This window comes from Notechis scutatus, chromosome 1, assembly GCF_049901735.1.
Source record: "Notechis scutatus isolate UNSWTSFEM ecotype Mainland chromosome 1, rNotScu1.2, whole genome shotgun sequence".
In the NCBI taxonomy this organism is placed as follows: Eukaryota; Metazoa; Chordata; class Lepidosauria; order Squamata; family Elapidae; genus Notechis; species Notechis scutatus.
The window spans coordinates 327,062,543-327,080,291 of NC_142009.1; the positions used below are offsets into that span (position 1 = coordinate 327,062,543).

Sequence of the window (17,749 nt, forward strand, 5' to 3'; positions counted from 1 at the left end):
GTAGATACTGGAGATTGAGATTAATCTCTTGTGTCCTCCACTGGGCTGTCCAGGTTAAAAATGCTTCTTGCAGGCTGTGTAACATTCTTCATGTTCAAAAGTCCTACCAAACTTAACACCCTTTCATTGTGGGCTGGGACTTTGTTGTACCAGTCGAGGCAGAAAAGAGAATATTCTATGATATAAGGTCATGGCTGAGGGACAGAAGTCAGGGTATCAAAAGGAAGTTTCCAATGGTCCTTACATTCAGCAACATAATTCTATCGAACTTTTCTCTGACAGCTTTAGAGTTTCACAGCTGAGTGGGATTTTTTTTCTGCATCCTACAAAACATCAAGGTGGTTATTCAGGGCTTGGTTGTAGGAAACTGTCTAATATAAAGCCTGGGTAAAATGGTTTTTTCCCCCCCAATCTCATCAGCTTTGCACTTACGTTGTTACTAATTTGGTAATGAAACCAAAACTGCCAGAAAACCACCAAGCTCAGAGAGCACCAAGGACCCCACAATATTGTAGAACTTGATTTCTTTTTATTTTTACATGCCTGTTTTTACATGCTTCATGACTCACCCAAAATCAGTTGAAAGCTCCAGTAAACATCGCTGTGGCGATCGTCTTGCCCTTTCCTAACCATGCCCTTCAGGCACTTGCTTTTGACATAGCATTTGATAGTCAGAATGCAACTTCAGGATTCTACGAGAGGGCTGCTAGATCTAAAATTCCTAACTATAGACCTTATTCACACATCAGATGAAGTCATAATATAGGTGTACTGGGTAGCACGATGGTTCAACAGTTAAGACGCTGGGCTTGTCAGCTGGAAAGCCAGCAGCCCTTGTTCGAGCCACAAGCACCACACGACAGGGTGAGCTCCCCGTCCTTGCCCCAGCTCCTGCCAACCTAGCAGTTTGAAAGCATGCAAGTGTGAGTAGATAAATAGGTACCACTTCAGTGGGAAGATAACAGCGCTACCTGACATCATGCTGGCCACATGACTATGGAAATATCTTTGGACTTAAAAAGGAGATGAACACTGCCGTCTATATTCTGCAGATAAAATCCACAGAGACTCCCCATCTAAGGCCATACTGGACTAATGGCTTAGCATTATTTATTTATTTATTTTATTTATTTGATTTGCCAATTGTTTACAAGATAATAAGTATAAGTGTATACATAGTTGTGAATACATGAAATGGGTACATATAAGAAAAATAAAAGAATAAGAGAAACAATAGGACAGGGACGGTAGGCACGATGGTGCGCTTATGCACGCCCCCTACAGACCTCTTAGGAAAGGGGTGAGGTCAATAGTAGACAGTCTAAGGTTAAAGTTTTTGGGGTTTGGGGAAGAGACTACAGAGTCGGGTAGAGTATTCCAGACATTGACCACTCTATTGCTGAAGTCGTATTTCCTGCAATCAAGTTTGGTGCGGTTTACTTTGAGTTTGTATCTATTGTGTGCTCTTGTGTTGTTATGGTTGAAGCTGATGTTCAAACCTGAATTGTATTGTTTGATTAACAACCAGTACTTAAAACAGTCCTGGCATATTATTAAACCATTTGCTCCTGAGGCTTTTGCTGTAGTTTACTAATAAAAACAGAGGCTTTAAAAGAGGGTCTGATACGCCCCTTTTCAAATTTCTACATTTGCTCACTAGCACTGCCTAAGGCAGCGTTTCTCAACCTTGGGGACTTTGAAATGTGTGGACTTCAACTCCCAGAATTCCCCAGTTCAGCATCACTGACCTACTGGCCTCTCTGGACCTTGTTGCTGTTCTTTTTGGCAGGTCGGGGGAGGTCACCCCGAAGACAGCCTCTCTAACAATCCTGGTCTTCTCCACAACCATGTTGCTCTCCCTGCCCAGACCAGCTCGCTTCCTGACCTCAGCAGAGGACAGTCTTCAGATGCCTTTAGCGGTAAGGCTGAGTTGCACGATTCGAATGCTGACTCTCAAACCCCAGTCTCTTGGCTGGTGCAAGGTAGGGTGCCGGACAACTGGCATATTAACCTCTTGGCAAAATTACAGTCGATATTTTCCTTTTATAATTCAAGGAAAGGAACCACGGACTCCTCTCTATGAAACTAATGCTTCCTCTTCGTGTCTGTGGAGATTCTCAGTCATCCAGGTCATGGTTTTGTCCCAAAGGGTGTTTTTTTCTTGAATGAAAAGCAAAATGCCTTTTCAAGAAAAAACTAAGGATGCCTAGTTACCTTTTGACCAAAACAAAAAACTTTTGGGATCTCTCTCTTCATGTGAATCTGCAACTCGGAATCAAAAAAAATATTTCATTAATTATTTATTTAAGATGTTTTATTTTTATATATTTTTTTATCCTGCCTTTATTATTTTTGTAAATAACTCAAGGCAGTGGACATGTGGAATATTTCTTCCTCCTATTTTCCCCACAACAACCGTGTGAGGTGATTTAGGCTGAGAGTCCAAAGTCACCCAGCCGGCTTTCATGCCTGAGGCAGGACTAGAACTCACAGTCCCCTGGGGATTGACCCAAAGTCACCCAGCCGGCTTTCATGCCTAAGGCAGGACTAGAACTCACAGTCTCCTGGGGATTGGCCCAAAATCACCCAGTAGACCTCACAACTTTCTGGTTTCCAGTCTGATGCTTTAAGTACAATTATGCTGAAGACTTCAACTTTCCTCAGGTTTCAGGTGAGGAGAAAGGGTGATTTTCCTACATTTATCATTTTACCCTTGGGTCAACGTTCTACTTGGTTTGGTCCCATTGCAGGCTTGACTGGGGGCCTGGGAAGGGCCAGCGTCTCCTCCGGCACCAGCGAGATTAAGCGGGAGGACAAGGAGGATGACGAAAACACGTCAGTGGCTGACAATTCGGAAGAGGAGAAAAAGGAACTGAAGCCATCTCGAACCAGAACAAGGTGCTCACTGAACAGGTCTCAACCTTTCTCTGTTCCCTTTGGAGGCTAGCCGGGCAGGACAAAATCCTGACCCTGTAAAGAAAGCTTAAGGCAAAACAGCCTCCTTCAAAATCTTTCAGTCTTGGGGAGAATCCACCCACAGTTTTCAGACCTGTAGGAACCTACTATGATTATTAATGGACCAATGTCTTCGCAAAATTGGGGCAGGTTGTCTTGTTGGAGAAACGGATCAGGAAGAACCTCTATTCCCCCCAATTTTATTTATCAAATTAAGAAGCCATCCATCTCCCTCACAGAGGAGGAATTTTCCAGTTCAGGCAATTCCTTTGGCTGGCTAATTGAAAGAACAGAAAAGATATTGGCATTGTTTATTTTTTTATTTTTTCAAATCAATTTTAGTTTTATTAGGTGCAGGCATATTTTCAAATTTTGCTACTTTTCCCTGAGAAATTGTGGAGAAGCAGGACCGACTTCCCGAGACAATTTGACTTAGTAACTTTTGGTTCTATTTATCTCCCCTGATCCTTTGTTTCCCCCCACCCCCCCCGGCTGCCATTTTCCTGTGAAGGTCCTAAGTAGAGGAGAAAGGCATGGCTTACTTCCTTGACCCTCTCTTTTATCTCACACAAATGTAAAATGTGCTCTAGGACAGTCGACCCAAATTTTATTTAGCAACAGAACATTGGGGGACAGAGGGGGGAGGCCTGTCAGACATGCATGTAGTAAATATTGACCAAAGATGGCAAAATAGATTAATGTCTACCTTTCCTTTTCAATTATCTTTTTTTTAAAAACAAAACCATTGTGATGTGTTTGTTTCTGTTGTGTGTGCATGTAGGGGTGCGCACATGTGTGTATTATATGTATTACAGTTTTCCTTTTTTTTTTTTTGTGAACATATTCCGGTGCCGAGGTGTGCACACACGAAAAATGTCCCCCTTCTCCTTGTTTCATTCTTATTTCAAATTATCAGTCAAGATGAGGATGAGGAGGACGACCTTCTTCCCCCAGAGCAAAAAGCCGAGCGCGAGAAAGAGAGGCGGGTGGCCAATAACGCTCGGGAGCGCCTGAGGGTCCGCGACATCAACGAGGCCTTTAAAGAGCTTGGGCGCATGTGCCAGCTACACCTTAACAGCGAAAAACCACAGACCAAACTGCTAATCCTACATCAGGCCGTGTCGGTTATTCTGAATCTGGAACAACAAGTTAGAGGTCAGTGGAGGCTTCCGACGTGGTGACGTTTCGGAACGGCATGGGGCTGTCTGTCTGATCCTTTCAACCTTGCCCCGGCCCACCGTGCTGGGCAGGCCTGCCCGACACTCTCCACCCTGCTGACGTTTTTCCTGCATCCTTTTATTCATTTATTTTTAATGATGATGCCTCAAGTTTGGTTTTGTGTTTTACTTCTCTGTTCCATTTTGGTTTGGTTTTGTTTTCGTTTTGTTTTGCATCCCCTGTAATTCCTGTGTTGCATTTGGAATAAAGAAAGAAGCTGCACTTTCTGCATGCCAGCCAGCCTCGTGCCTGTACGGGGACTCTGCTTCTCTCTCCCTCCTTCCTTCTCTGCTACTTAGCGCTGTAGAGGGCGGCCCACCGGGAACCTCAGCGCTTTGTTGCTAAATATGGGGAAAGGGCAGGGTCTGCAAAGGTCAAGTTCCTCATGCATACAAACTGAGGATGAGTTCACAGCAAAAACCATATATACCCTGTCCTTCTTATCGATTGGAAAGTCCTTTCCAGCCCCAGCCTCCTAGAACACTTTTTTGTATACGCCTTTTAAGTGCAGGTAGTCCTCGACTTACAGGCATTCGTTTAGCGACCATTACAACGGCGCTGAAAAAAGCGCCGTATGGCCATGTTTCCCATTTACAACTGTTGCAGCCTATCCCCATGGCCACGCAATCAAAATCCAGCCGATTGGCCAGGGGGCGTGTATTTATGATGGCCCTGGGGTCATGGAATCCCCTTTTGCGACCTTCGGACGAGCAAAGTCATTGGGGAAGTCAGATTCACTTAACAACTGCCATCATCCCCTTAACAAGTGTGCTGAGAAAAGTCATAAAACGGGGCAAAGTTCACTTAACAAATGTTAGCAAGTTTTGGGCCCAACTGTGGTCGTAAGTCAAGGAGTACCTGTAGTAAAGTGTAGATTTAGGGTTTGGGAAACCCTCAATGCTGAAAAGAAATGGTTACCGTGTGTTCAAAGTTACTATCTCTGCTTCCCCAGGCGAGATCTTGTCTTGGTAGGAGCATTTCTCGTCCTGTGAGGAAAGTTCCCTGTGGAAAATATATTACCGTAAATCCCTCTGCCTAGAGTAGTCTCAAGACCATGCGGTATAGTCTGTGGTGTAGCTCTTTAGGCTGTCTCTCTCTCTCTGCCCTTCACCAGCAATGACTGAATTTGGACCAGGAGTGATACCTTGATAAGGAGGTATACAAGGAGAATAGAGAATATACACCTGGGAGACACATTGGTGTCCGAGCTTGTTCTAGTTTTAAGATCGGGTAGTTTTAAGACCTGGGACCCGCAACTTGAAGCCGTGAAAGATTCTCAAAAGGAGCTGGGATTTTACCTACATTGAAATGTGTGAGGTTGTAAAAAAAAAAAGGTCATTTTCTGTCTATAACCCAAGTCTTCCAATCCCACCGTGGTCCCAGATCCCAATTTAAACCTCAGAAACCATCCCTGCAAAGGTAGAAATCAAGGGTGACTGTCAGGATTGTAGGATGCAGAACGTCCTGGGAAGGAGGAAGGGGAAAGGAAATTTTAAATGGGTCTCAGCGGTTCCCCTAGAGGAAAGATGGACTCCCAACCAAATGTACTTGTGCTAATTTTTCTTCTGGGAATGCTGCAAGTGCTTGGCTGTGCATGTGAGCATCTAACCTTCCTTTCTTTGGAAACCCATCCCGTGGGGTTACCTTGGCAGATTTGACTCTTTTCCTCAAGAGAGGCGGCTGCATTTACAATCCAGATCCACAGCCTGTTTTGTACTCTGCTGTCATGTTGCAATGCTGGAATTCATTTATGCTTTTCTCTCTCTCTTTTTCTCTCTCTCTCACTTTTCATTTCCCTTTTATTTGCCTGTCATAACATGTATAACTTTGATTTCCTTGTCCAATGTTTTCTTGTTCTTCTCCACTTCTCCCCCAATCCTTTTACCTGCTTTCCTACAGACAGTCCCCAGCCGTGACCTCTCGGTGGTTCCCACCCTCTACCTTGTACTTGCTGCTTGCTCAGAGAGAGAGAGAGAGAGAGAGAGAGAGAGAAACCAGGAGTGGGGAGGTGGGTTGGCACAGGGAACAGGAAAAGAACAATCTGTGAGTAGAAGAGTTGGCGCATGGTCCTCTCATCTGGAGTTCAGGCTCTTGGTTTTCGATTTCAAAAGAATACATAGCATTTTACCTGAGGTTGAAGATGAGCAAAGTTTTGCCTTGACTGGTGAGCAGTTGGCATTCCTATATTTAATCCCCCTGAAAAAAAAATTTTTTTTTCCAACTGGATATCTTTGTGAGATCCTTGTTTCTTTCTGAACTGGCTTGTTTTCTTGCAGATATTCCATTAACCAACTAGATAACATCAGTTCTAGCACTTCCCTAGCACTGATGATGTTACCTACTTGGGTAATGAAATAGAATAGAATTCTTTATTGGCCAAGCGTGATTGGACACACAAATGCTCTCAGTGTACATAAAAGAAAAGATACATTTGTCAAGAGTCCAGAATCATAAGGTATAACACTTAATAATAATCACTAAATCATACTAAGAAACAGTCAATATAAATCGTAAGGATACAAGCGACAAAGTTACAGTCATACAGTCACAAGTAGGAGGCGATGGGTGATAAGGAGTGATTACAAGATTAACAGTAATAGTAGTGAAGACTTTGTAAATAGTTGGACAGAGTTGAGGGAATTATTTGTTTAGCAGAGTGATGGCGTTCGGGGAAAAACTGTCCTTGTGTCTAGTGCTCTATAACAGGGGTCTCCAACCTTGGCAACTTTAAGACTTTAAGCTTTGTTGGCTGAGGAACTCTGGGAGTTGAAGTCCACAAGTCTTAAAGTTGCCAAGGTTGGAGACCCCTGCTCTATAACGTTGTTTTGAGGGTAGAAGTTGAAACAGTTTATGTCCGGGATGTGAGGGGTCTGTAAATATTTTCAAATGTCAGCAAGAAAACAACTGAACTCAGAGAACACCAAAGACCCCGCAGTTCAACCCTGAACTACAAATATTCTCTTGTATGGATATTTTTGATCCCTTGGACATTTTTTATCAGAGAGCTTAAGAAGAGATGAGCTTCATATTCATACTCCATCAGATGAGCTTCATATTTCTGAGAGTTGACATCTGTCATCCTAGAAAAGGCAGCCCATAACATTTTTTCCAGCAAAAATGCAGTGAAGATTGAAGTTAGAACGGCGGGACCCTCGCTAAATGCAAGCTTCTACTTCTTATAGTATCTTGGATGGATTTTCTATAGGGCTTTCTCTTCTCCCCTTTCAATCCCACCAGTTATGAATTTATTTAAGAAATGTTGCTATCTTTTTGAGAGTGTGCTACTTTTATTTTATAAAAGCCAGAATGCGGTGGAACATCTAGCTGGTGTTAATCGGGCAGCACTACAACTGATAGCTATTTTCAATACCCTGCTAAAGTTTAAATTTGTTTTGGGATAAGAGCAAGCTTGCACAGGATTATTATACCACATGAAAGGACTGGATTTCTTCTGTGACAGGAGCCACTGAGCTAAATGGGCTAAATGCATCCCCAAGAGTTTGGATACAGCTTCAATTTTGTTTGCTATAATACTCAATGGACATTTCTTTAATTCATAGTTAGCTATTACAGTTCCTGTTGGTTGTGGGTATGTAGGCTTAGTTTTACACTGAATATTACAATTCTTTAAATAATTATGAATTTAAAATGTGAATTTGGCTTGGAAATATGTCCTGGTACATTTAGTGAGGCTTGCTTCTAAGCAGTATTAGAATTCCCACACAGGTGTAGCAAAGTAGCTTGGCTTCCACTTAACCATGGTTATTATTGGAAAAATAACAGTCAACTTGGTTAATTTCAAATTTGGTTACGTCTATTGTTGGCTTAGTTTGTTGTGGCTAGATTTTGCTTGGATAACTTGTACTTCAGTGTGTAAGGTGTTAATTCTGGGACAATGGCTTTTATTCTGTAGCTCAGATAAGTAAACTGTGTGAATCCATACCTGGCTTGAATTTTGAAGACATACCAGAAAGAGATGGCGCTTAAGCGAGCCCAACATTTTTAGCCACCATTTTAAAAACTATGAGATCAAAAATTCATTTTGGATTTAGGCTGAATTCCCAGACAAGATCGTAGGAGAATCCAGACTGACCTTTGACAGTGAAGCTTACACAAAAGAGTCGTTTTCAGAATGAAGTTTCCCAAGTAGTAAGTGAATCACTGAAAAGATAAAGTAATTGAGAAGTCTGTCTTGGATGGTTCTGGAGATGAAAAATCAAGAGGTAACAATTACTGGGATTGGATATTATTCTGGCTTGCCCTTTGTAGTTTAGGACAGTGTTTCTCAACCTTGGCCATTTTAAGAGGTCTGGACTTCAACTCTTTAATTGAAGTTGGTACTGACCTCTTAAAGTGGCTAAGTTTAAGAAACCCTGGTATAGGAGGTTGGAAATGAAGAGCACACAAAAATACATCTTACTTCGTCTTGTTAGTTGGCTAAGAAAAGGGTTGCTTAATTCAAAGCTACGGAAGTCCCTAGAATTGTGCCTTCACACACTATTTCAATAGGAAGTCATTTCCAGTGGAAAATGGTTGCCTCGTGTTCTTAATTCATTGGAGACATCCACTAGCTCTTGTCAAAAGAAGGCAATTATATCTACCTTTTTTTCAGGAATTTTTTCTTTTTTTGCTCTGGGGAAAAAGGCTGTCCCTGTATAAAAATAGGACGTGATGGGGCATGATGGGAAGGAAACGGATTTCCTAGGTTCAATCTGCCAAGAGTTTAAGGTGCTGCCAATGCTCATCATTATTTTAGGCGGGATCAATTTTGATGCTGTGTTTGATTATACCTGGAAACTACAGAATTTTGCCAGATTTGGGTGGCTTGGGGGAAGATGGGCAACGTTTCAGAGGAAGCAAGCTGTTATTTTTTAGATGGAGATCTTTCCAGATCTGGTACAGGTAGTCCTCGTATTATAAAACCATTATTTTAGCAACTGTTCAAAGTTATGACGGTGCTGAAAAAAGTGACTTATGACCAGTTCTCCCCCTTATGACCATCAGTGTGTCATGTGATCTAAATTTGGGCCCTTGGCAACCCATATGTATTTACAAACAGCATCCTAGGGTCATGTGGTCACCATTTGCAACCTCTACAGGGAGCTTCTGACAAGCAAAATCAGTAGGGGAACTTGAGTTCGCTGAACAACTGTGTCATTCATTTAATGAGCTGGAACGGTCATAAAATTGGTTGTGACTCATTTAACGAGTGGCTTTGCTTATTTCTGCTGCATAGACTCTATTCGTGGCAAGTGTTAGGAAGCCGCTTTACAAAGCCAGTTGCAAGTTGCGGCTTCTATTTTCTAGTCTCAGGTGACCCTCTTCCTTTAAGACAGGGGTTTCAAACTCAAGGCCCGGAGGCCGGATTCAGCCCACAGGGTGCTTAGATCTGGCCCGCGGGGCCGCCCCGCAAACAGCAATTGACCGGGCCCGTGGTGCCTCTGCCAGGGAACATGGAGTTCGGGAGGGCTGTGTTGCGGCCTTCTCGGCCTCCATTTTCACTGGCAGAGGATTGCAGAAGGTCATTGCAGCCAAAAATGGAGGTTGCACGGGCCCCGGGTGGTACTCCCAAGCTCCGTTTTCACTAGCGGAGGGTTGCAGGAGGCCGTTGCAGCCAAAACAGAGATCGGGAACCTGTTTTCGCTGGCAGACCGCTCAGGCCACTACAGGCTCCCCTGACGCGAGTGATGTCGAGCTTGGCCATGCCCACCCCAGCCCCCCAAGGTCAAAAGCAACCCTGATGCAACCCTCAACGCAGAGGTGGAATTCAGCAGGTTCTGACCAGTTCTGGAGAACCGGTAGCGGAAATTTTCAGTAGTTCGGAGAACTGGTGGTAACCTTCCCCCAGGAGTGGGGTGGGAATGGAGATTTATTGTATCTTTCCCCTGTCCCGCCCACCAAGCCACGCCCACCAAGCCAAGCCCACAGAACCGTAGTAAAAAATTTTGAATCCCACCACTGCCTCAATGAAATCGAAAATGAAAAGTGGACTCAGCCTAGAGTCTCTAAGTAGCCACAAATGGGTTAAGTCTAACTGCTCTTGAATTACGTCAACCCTTACCTGGCACCAAAATAGTGCCAAACTGTTAGTTCGATTCCATGAGCAATGAATCACTTTAAATTAAAACGTCACCCGTGATCCTGGTCTTTCCTGCCTGACACTTCCTTTCTCATTCTGCTTTTACGTCCATGTCAGCGCAACGTTTTCCCCATTAACTGAAGAAACCAGGAATCACTGAAGGCACTCAAATCGACGAAGTTTTAAGTTTATAATGATAGGGTTCATATTTCAGAAGAGAGTTCAAGCACACATTAGGCAACAGTGCTGGAGAATCTTGACCTAATGAAGAGCATTTTGAAGAACACGGACCAGATGTTTCTCTCTGAGCCTTCCCACCGGTTAGAGCAGCTCAGTAAAAGTTGAACAGCTTGCCTGTTAACGGTCATGGGTTAGGAGATGACCACACTCAGCCCAAGGGTGTGGTCAAGCACATCATCAGTTTGGAGTTACTACCCCTCCGAAAGAGACCTATGTCCAGCCCTCCTTGAAGTCCATTGACTCTTATTTGGTGCCAGTTTGCCTTGTCCGTTAATAGAACAGATTATTGCACAGAGGTTGAACGGAATAAACTTGTAGTGCTTTTGAACTCTTATCCTGGCATCTGACGCATAAATGGTTATAAAATGGATTGATCACATGACCAGCCTGAATTTATGACTTTATTGGTTGATTCAATTGTTAAGCAAGCCAGTGGCTGGCTATGGGCAAGGTTTCCCTGAAAACCAGTCGTAAGTAGCCATGGGGGGAGGGGGGGATCATCATAAAATGTAGTCATGTGACCACAGGACCCTGCAAATGGCTATATATGTGGCCATGGTGCCGAGCACCCCAAATTTGGTCCTGTGACCATAGAGGAGGCCTGACTGTTGGAATGTCAAATTTAGGTCGTAAGTCCCCTTTTTTCGGGTTGGTTGTTAACTTTGATCAGTCATAAGTCAAGGACTACCTGTGAAAGGATCAATTTCCTGAGGACATTTTGGACGGGCTAGGCAACCTTTGTGCACCGTTTTTTGGAAAAAAAATTTCTTTTTTGCCTTTGAGGGCTCATGGCTGGTGGTCAAGTGGCATCACAGACCACTTGTTTTATTTTTGGTGATGGGGGGGGTTTACAAATCCTATACTCATTTTGTGCTTAAATATGCAGCTGTACAAAGCACAATCTGAGGGGGCTCCAGAAGCCATAAAATGGTTTGGGGGCTCCAGGTTTTACAGCCCATTATTTTTAATGCTTAACTTGGATTCCCCCCAATTCCTTTCTAAAACGCAGAGAGAAAGGCATTGCAAGTCTGATTTTTAATTCCCTAAGGGAAAATAAAAACAAATGCATGGACAATACAGATTCCTACTATTTAAGGCTTAAATCTTTATTATAGCAGTGGAGAATCTATGGTTCAGCCAATCTTTGGGGGCGGAGGAAACGAAGTTCCCGCTTTTGCATTATTGATTGCTTTGCTGTTTGCAAACCAGGATTCTCTCGACTTGCAAAGGAGGGTCCTCCCTTTAGCATCAAGCATTACTGGTGTCGTCTGATGAAGGAAGGAATTGATTTCATGTCAAATGCTTCTGCTTCTTTAAATAGACCGTCTAGGAAATAAAGGGCACAGGAAGCTTAATCCTGCCCCAGAGTCCTTGGCAGCCTCTTATCTCTATGGTGCAATTCAAGGGTTTCCCTGCGACCAATTGGCCTGGCCCGTCTTGGCTTGTAGGGGCCTCCTGTGGACATTTTTCCACCACACCTTGGCACTGTCCCCCACCTTCTCCCCCCCACCCCAATTCCCAAGTCACATTTTGCTCCCTGACTAACCCCTGTGGTGCTGTGTGAACCCAGCAGTACGGATGAGGCGCTATCCCTGGAGGACAAAGATCTGAGGGACCGGGAGAGGCGGATGGCCAATAATGCAAGGGAGAGGGTGCGCGTACGGGACATTAACGAGGCCTTTAAAGAGCTGGGACGCATGTGCCAGATGCACTTAAAAACAGACAAAGCACAGACCAAACTCATCATCCTTCAGCAAGCAGTACAAGTCATTCTAGGCTTGGAACAGCAAGTACGAGGTACGGCGCTAGGGGTGCCCCACCACCCTGAGGTCATTCTCTTGCATGGGTGGGAGGCTGTCTCTTTCCGGGATGTCCCCCCACATGCCCTTCTTCGCATGAGTGTCTTCTTCTATGCCTGTCCCTTCCATCCTTTGCTCGGGGCGCTAAGCGGAGCGGTTTTGATTACAACGTCTTCTTAGGTTTTGCTTTGCTTTACTGCCCTTTCGGCTGCATGTGGACCACTGCGGAAATGATCCTCAAAGGATTGAAGATCATTCTGCGTCTAAAATGAAGGCTAAAACAGCCCGTGACTTTTCAGAGGTGGGAGTATTGCAGCGTCTTAAGCATATCCGGTCCAACTTGCTATCCAGAGCACTGTTGCCTGCTTACTGTCTGGCTGATCACTAGGTGGCAGCAAAGCGTGAGAATTGTCTGGTTTCTCTTTGCTGCCCTCTAGTGGCCACCTGCCTTGATAGCAGCCCAAATCTAATAGTGGCAGCCTTACTTGCAGCTCCCACAAACCCTGCTGTTTCCCTTGCTGGGATACTTTCTCTCACTTGAGCAGCATGTATATTCAGCCTCTGTTTTTCTACTCTCATGCTTCTTGGGGAGGACAGCAGAAAGACTGTGGTCATTGCAAGATATTTTACCCCCATCTAGGTTTTCTCCTCCTTCCCATGGCGCGTGTTTGTTTTTTTCTCTTTCTCCCAGAACGCAATCTGAACCCTAAAGCAGCTTGCTTGAAACGTCGTGAAGAGGAGAAAGTGTCTGGCGTGGTGGGTGATCCCCAGATGGCACTTTCAGCATCTCATGCAGGATTAGGAGATGGGCACAACCCCGTGGGACATATGTAAAGGTACTTTCTGCTGGGACTGGGACGGGACTTTTACTGAAAATGGAATATATAGCTCTTTCACATGATGTGAATGAATGAATTTATATTTATTTGCCACCCATCTTGCTACAGGTGACTCTATAACGTTAAAAACAATAAAACAACGAGAAAGAAATGTTACTAATAACAGTACAAATAACAAATTGTAATCAAAGATGGGGCGGAAGGAGCATGGGTGGGATTTTACAGGTTCGCACCTATTTGCTAGAACTGGTTGTTAACGTTCTAAGCAGTTCGGATAACCGGTTGTTAGAAGAAATTACTGGCCTAATCCTGTAAGGAAGGCAGGAAGGAAACATTCTGGTGTTGCTTACAGAAACTGCCTCTCTTTTAACCCTTATACATTGGCAGGACTAGAGTTCCTGTCTCTGGAACGTCTCTGGAGGTCCTTTGCTGGTACTTTGCTCGTGTGGAATGACCATTCAAAGTTACAATGGCACTGAAAAAAGAGACTTAGGACCATTTTTCACACTTACGACTGTTGCAGCGTCCCCACAATCATGAGAGGCCAGGCGAGGAGATGCGTGCTTCGATGTGAGCGATGTTGAGTTGGCCATGCCCAGCCAGTCACATGACCACCAAGCCATGCCCACCAACTAAGCCATGCCCACAGAACCGGTTGTTAAAAAAATTTAAATCCCACCCCTGGGGAAGGAGGCAAGATGCGCGGGGGAGTGAGATCTTCCATTGGCCCACCAACTACTTCCAGTGTGATACTCCCCCACGGGTCCAAGCGAACTGTCAAGGCCAGGTCTTCAGGCTTTTAAAGAAAGCCAGGAGGGTGGGAGTAGACCTCACCCCGGGAGGCAAGATGTTACAGAGGGCGGCAGGAGCCACGGCAGAGAAGGTTCTTCTCCTAGACCCTGCCAGCTACAATTCCTTGACCGATGGGGTCCGTAGCCTGCCTCCTCTGCCCGTACAGGTGGGGCAGGCCACTCCCATTGGGATAAGACCAGGGGTGGACTGCTACCAGTTTGCACCGGTTCGAGCGAACCAGATGTTAATTTTACATCTGGTTCACCGAACCAGTAGTTGCAATGACTGGCTGGGCCCGCCTACCCCTCCCAGGAGTCTCCACGTGGCCCGTTTTGGATTCCAGGTAACTGCAGGGCTCACATGGAGGCTCAGGGAGGGTGAAAAACGGGAAGGCCAGAAACGGGCCTGTTTCCAGCCTCCAGAGAGCCTCTGGAGCCCAGGGAGGGGGGAAATGGGCCTCCCGGAGGCTCCGAAAGGCCAGAAACGCGCCCTTTTCCGGCCTCCAGGGGGCTTCCAGAACCTGAGGAGGCTGTTTTGGCCCTCCCGGAGGCACAAGGAAAGCCTCCAGAGCCCGGGGAGGTGAAAACGTTCCCTCCCCCATCTGCCATGGTGGAGGCCGACTAGGTCACGGCCACCATGGCCACGGCCACCCAGCCACCGGGCAGAGAACCAGCTGCTACATTTTTGGAAGCCCACCTCTGGGTAAGAGGGTTCCTCAGATAACCTGTATCCTTGCCATACAGGGGGAATGCATATGTGCCATTCCTTTCACATGCTCGTTGCTCATGGCCTGACCCCTAATTGAGGGAGGAGGAGGAAGACGAGGCTAAAGCCCACCAGGAATTTCTGCTATTGGACCTCATTTCAATCAACAGAGGATTTCCTCCTGGGAGGGTGGAACTACAGAAATCTAAGCCCAGCAGGACCAGAAAGTCCACGGGATGACCTTGCTGCCTTCTCTTAGCCATGGTTGCCTCACAGCATTGGAAGGCTTTGCTTACCTTTGAAAATGTTACGGTCTGCTCTTCCGTAAGGAAGCTTTTGAAAAGGGATGTCCATGCATCTTAAACTTGCCACGGTTGGGAAACGCTGGTTTAAATTAAAACTTCTTCTCTAGGAATTAAAAAGAGAGCCAGTTTGCTAGAGTGGTTAAGGCACAAGGTCATAAAGGAGGAGAATGTGCGTTCAAGTCTTAATCTTAGGCGCAAAAGCCAGCGCGGAGACTTGGGCCAATCACCAAGAGACTCTGAATTCTAGTCCCGCCTTAAGCATGAAAGCCATCTGGGTGACTTAGGGCCAGGAGATTGTGGGTTCTAGTCCCACTTTAGGTATGAAAGCCAGCTAGGTGATTTTGGGCCAGTCATTCTCTCTCAGCCCAACAGACCTCACAGGGTTGTTGTCATGGGGAAAATAGGCATGAGCATTTGCTGCCTTGAGTAATTTGTAAAAATAAAAAGACAGGACACAAATAAGTAAAATAAAAAATTAAATTACAGGTAGTCCTTGACTTACAACAGTTCATTTAGTGAATGTTCAAAGCTACAATGGCACTGAAAAAAGGTGACTTATGACCATTTTTCACTTAGGACTGTTGCAGCATCCCCACAGTCACATGATCAAAATTTGGATGTTTGGCAATTGACTCATATTGATGACATTTGCAGTGTCCCAGGGTCATGTGATCCTCTCGTGACTTGATTACAAGCAAAGTCAATGGATTCACTTAACAACCATGTTACTAACTTGACAGCTACAGTGATTCACTTAACAACTGTGGCAAGAAAGGTCATAAAATGGGACAAAATTGACTTAACAGATGTTTCACTTAGCAACAAATAATTTGAGCTCAATTGTAGTCATAACTTGAGGAGCCTAGGTGGCGCAGTGGTTAGAGTGCAGTGCTGCAGGCTACTTCTGCTGACTGCTTGCTGCCTGCAATTTGGCAGTTTAAATCCCACCAGGCTCAAGGTGGACTCAGCCTTCCATCCTTCTGAGGTGGGTAAAATGAGGACCTAGATTGTGGGGAGAAAATATGCTGACTCTGCAAAACCACTTAGAGAGGGCTGTAAAGCACTATAAAGCAGGGGTCCCCAACCACCGGGCCGCGGACCGGTACCGGTCCGTGGAACAAGTCCTACCGGGCCACTGGTTTGCTGGGCGCCGCCATCTTTTTTTGATGAAAAAGTGCTTCCGGTGAGCTTTTCCAGGTAGAAAGCTCACCGGAAGCACTTTTCATCAAAAATGGCGTAGCGCCAGCGCTTCGGTGAGCTTTTCCGGGTAGAAAACCATTTCTACCTGGAAAAGCTCACGGAAAGCGCTAGCGCCGCTCATCTTTTGATGAAAAAGTGCTTCCGGTGAGGTCACCAGAAGCACTTTTTCATCAAAAAGATGGCAGCGCCCAGCTAATGCCGGTACCGGGCCGCGCCATAAAAAAGGTTGGGGATACCGGGCCGCGGCATAAGAAAGGTTGGGGATACCGGGCCGCGGCATAAGAAAGGTTGGGGATACCGGGCCGCGGCATAAGAAAGGTTGGGGATACCGGGCCGCGGCATAAGAAAGGTTGGGGATACCGGGCCGCGGCATAAAAAAGGTTGGGGATACCGGGCCGCGCCATAAAAAAGGTTGGGGATACCGGGCCGCGGCATAAGAAAGGTTGGGGATCACTGCTATAAAGCATTATATAAGTCCAAGTACTATTGCTATTACCTAGCTGGTTCTGCTGGTTCTTACAATGTGATCTGTGTAGAACATCAAGTTTTCTATACTTTTTCCTCTGATTTCTTTACAGGTGATTTTTTTCCCCCTTGACCTGGAGGCAGATGTCTGTAGGAAGAAGTGAGGACTGGATCATTTTCACACCCCTGCTGGGTGTCCACGCCAGAAACTGCAGTCTTGTTGAAATACTGACATGGCAATGGAAATTCAGTGTACTCAAAGGAACTTTTATTTCCCTCCACCAGAAAGGAAAAGCAACAACTTTATCCAAAAGAAAAAAGAAAAAAAAACCACAAAACACAAGAAACCCAACAGCAAAGATTGCCTTAACTGTATATTCTGGAACTTCTTAATGCATATCCTTCAGAGGGAGGTGGGGGGAGACATTTAAGTGGCTTGTCTTCACAAAAGACCAGCAGAAGAAATTGTGCCTATGCGTTTTTTTCTTTTTTTTTTTCTTTTTTTTTTAAAAAAGAACATTAGTTACAATAATTTTTTAAATGTAGAACAAACATAGTAATGCCTTTTTTGTTTTTTAAAGCTTCTTTTGCATCTCTGTTTTGTAAGCAACAACAAAAAAATGTAAAAAGAGAGAGAGAAAGAGAGAGAGAGATTTGATGATTCCCCATGCCTTTTTCTGCTGCTGTTTCTATAGTTAATGTTGCATATTATTTTTTAAATAAGATCAACCAGAAATATTAAAAGTTTGTATTAAGAGACTGGATGTTTTTTAAAAAGAAAAAAAAAAGAAAAACAAAAGAAGAGATTGGTACAAGAGAGATTTGCATTTTGGCTCTGAGAAAGTCGGGTTAATAAAATCTTCCCTAAGGCTAGTAGCTTTTATAATTAAGAGAGAAAGAGGGGGGAGAAAATACTGGTTAATTCCTCAGTTTCTTTTTGTTGCTTGAAATATTGGAGGGTTGGAGGGGGAATGAATCCATCAGCTGCCAGTCTTTGTGTCTTATGTCTTTCACCCAAATGATGCAACCAGTTGCAATTCTTGGAAGCTTTCTGTTTGGTCTGGCCCTCTCCTATCTTCCCTGCCACTCAAAAGTATTTCCAATCCCTTCTAACACAAAAAAAGACAAAGAATGACACATGGCATTTCTGAA

General features: G+C 44.8%; 1 protein-coding gene across 8 annotated transcripts in view; it reads left to right on the plus strand.

Moving 5' to 3' along the window:
* Positions 1-17,396, plus strand: part of TCF3 (transcription factor 3) — a 123,477-nt gene extending 106,081 nt beyond the window's left edge. For 2 of the 8 annotated variants that reach the window (XM_087952626.1, XM_087952627.1), the window contains exons 16-20: positions 1,790-1,919; positions 2,751-2,913; positions 3,872-4,110; positions 12,983-13,127; positions 16,711-17,396. In XM_087952626.1, the coding sequence (XP_087808752.1) occupies positions 1,790-1,919; positions 2,751-2,913; positions 3,872-4,110; positions 12,983-13,125 (675 nt within the window). In that variant the 3' untranslated portion in view covers positions 13,126-13,127; positions 16,711-17,396. Of the gene's footprint in view, positions 1-1,789; positions 1,920-2,750; positions 2,914-3,871; positions 4,111-12,062; positions 12,290-12,982; positions 13,128-16,710 lie in introns of all 8 variants that reach the window. The other 6 variants (XM_087952628.1, XM_087952629.1, XM_087952630.1 and 3 more) reach the window with 3 other exon arrangements.
* Positions 17,397-17,749: the final 353 nt, after the last annotated feature.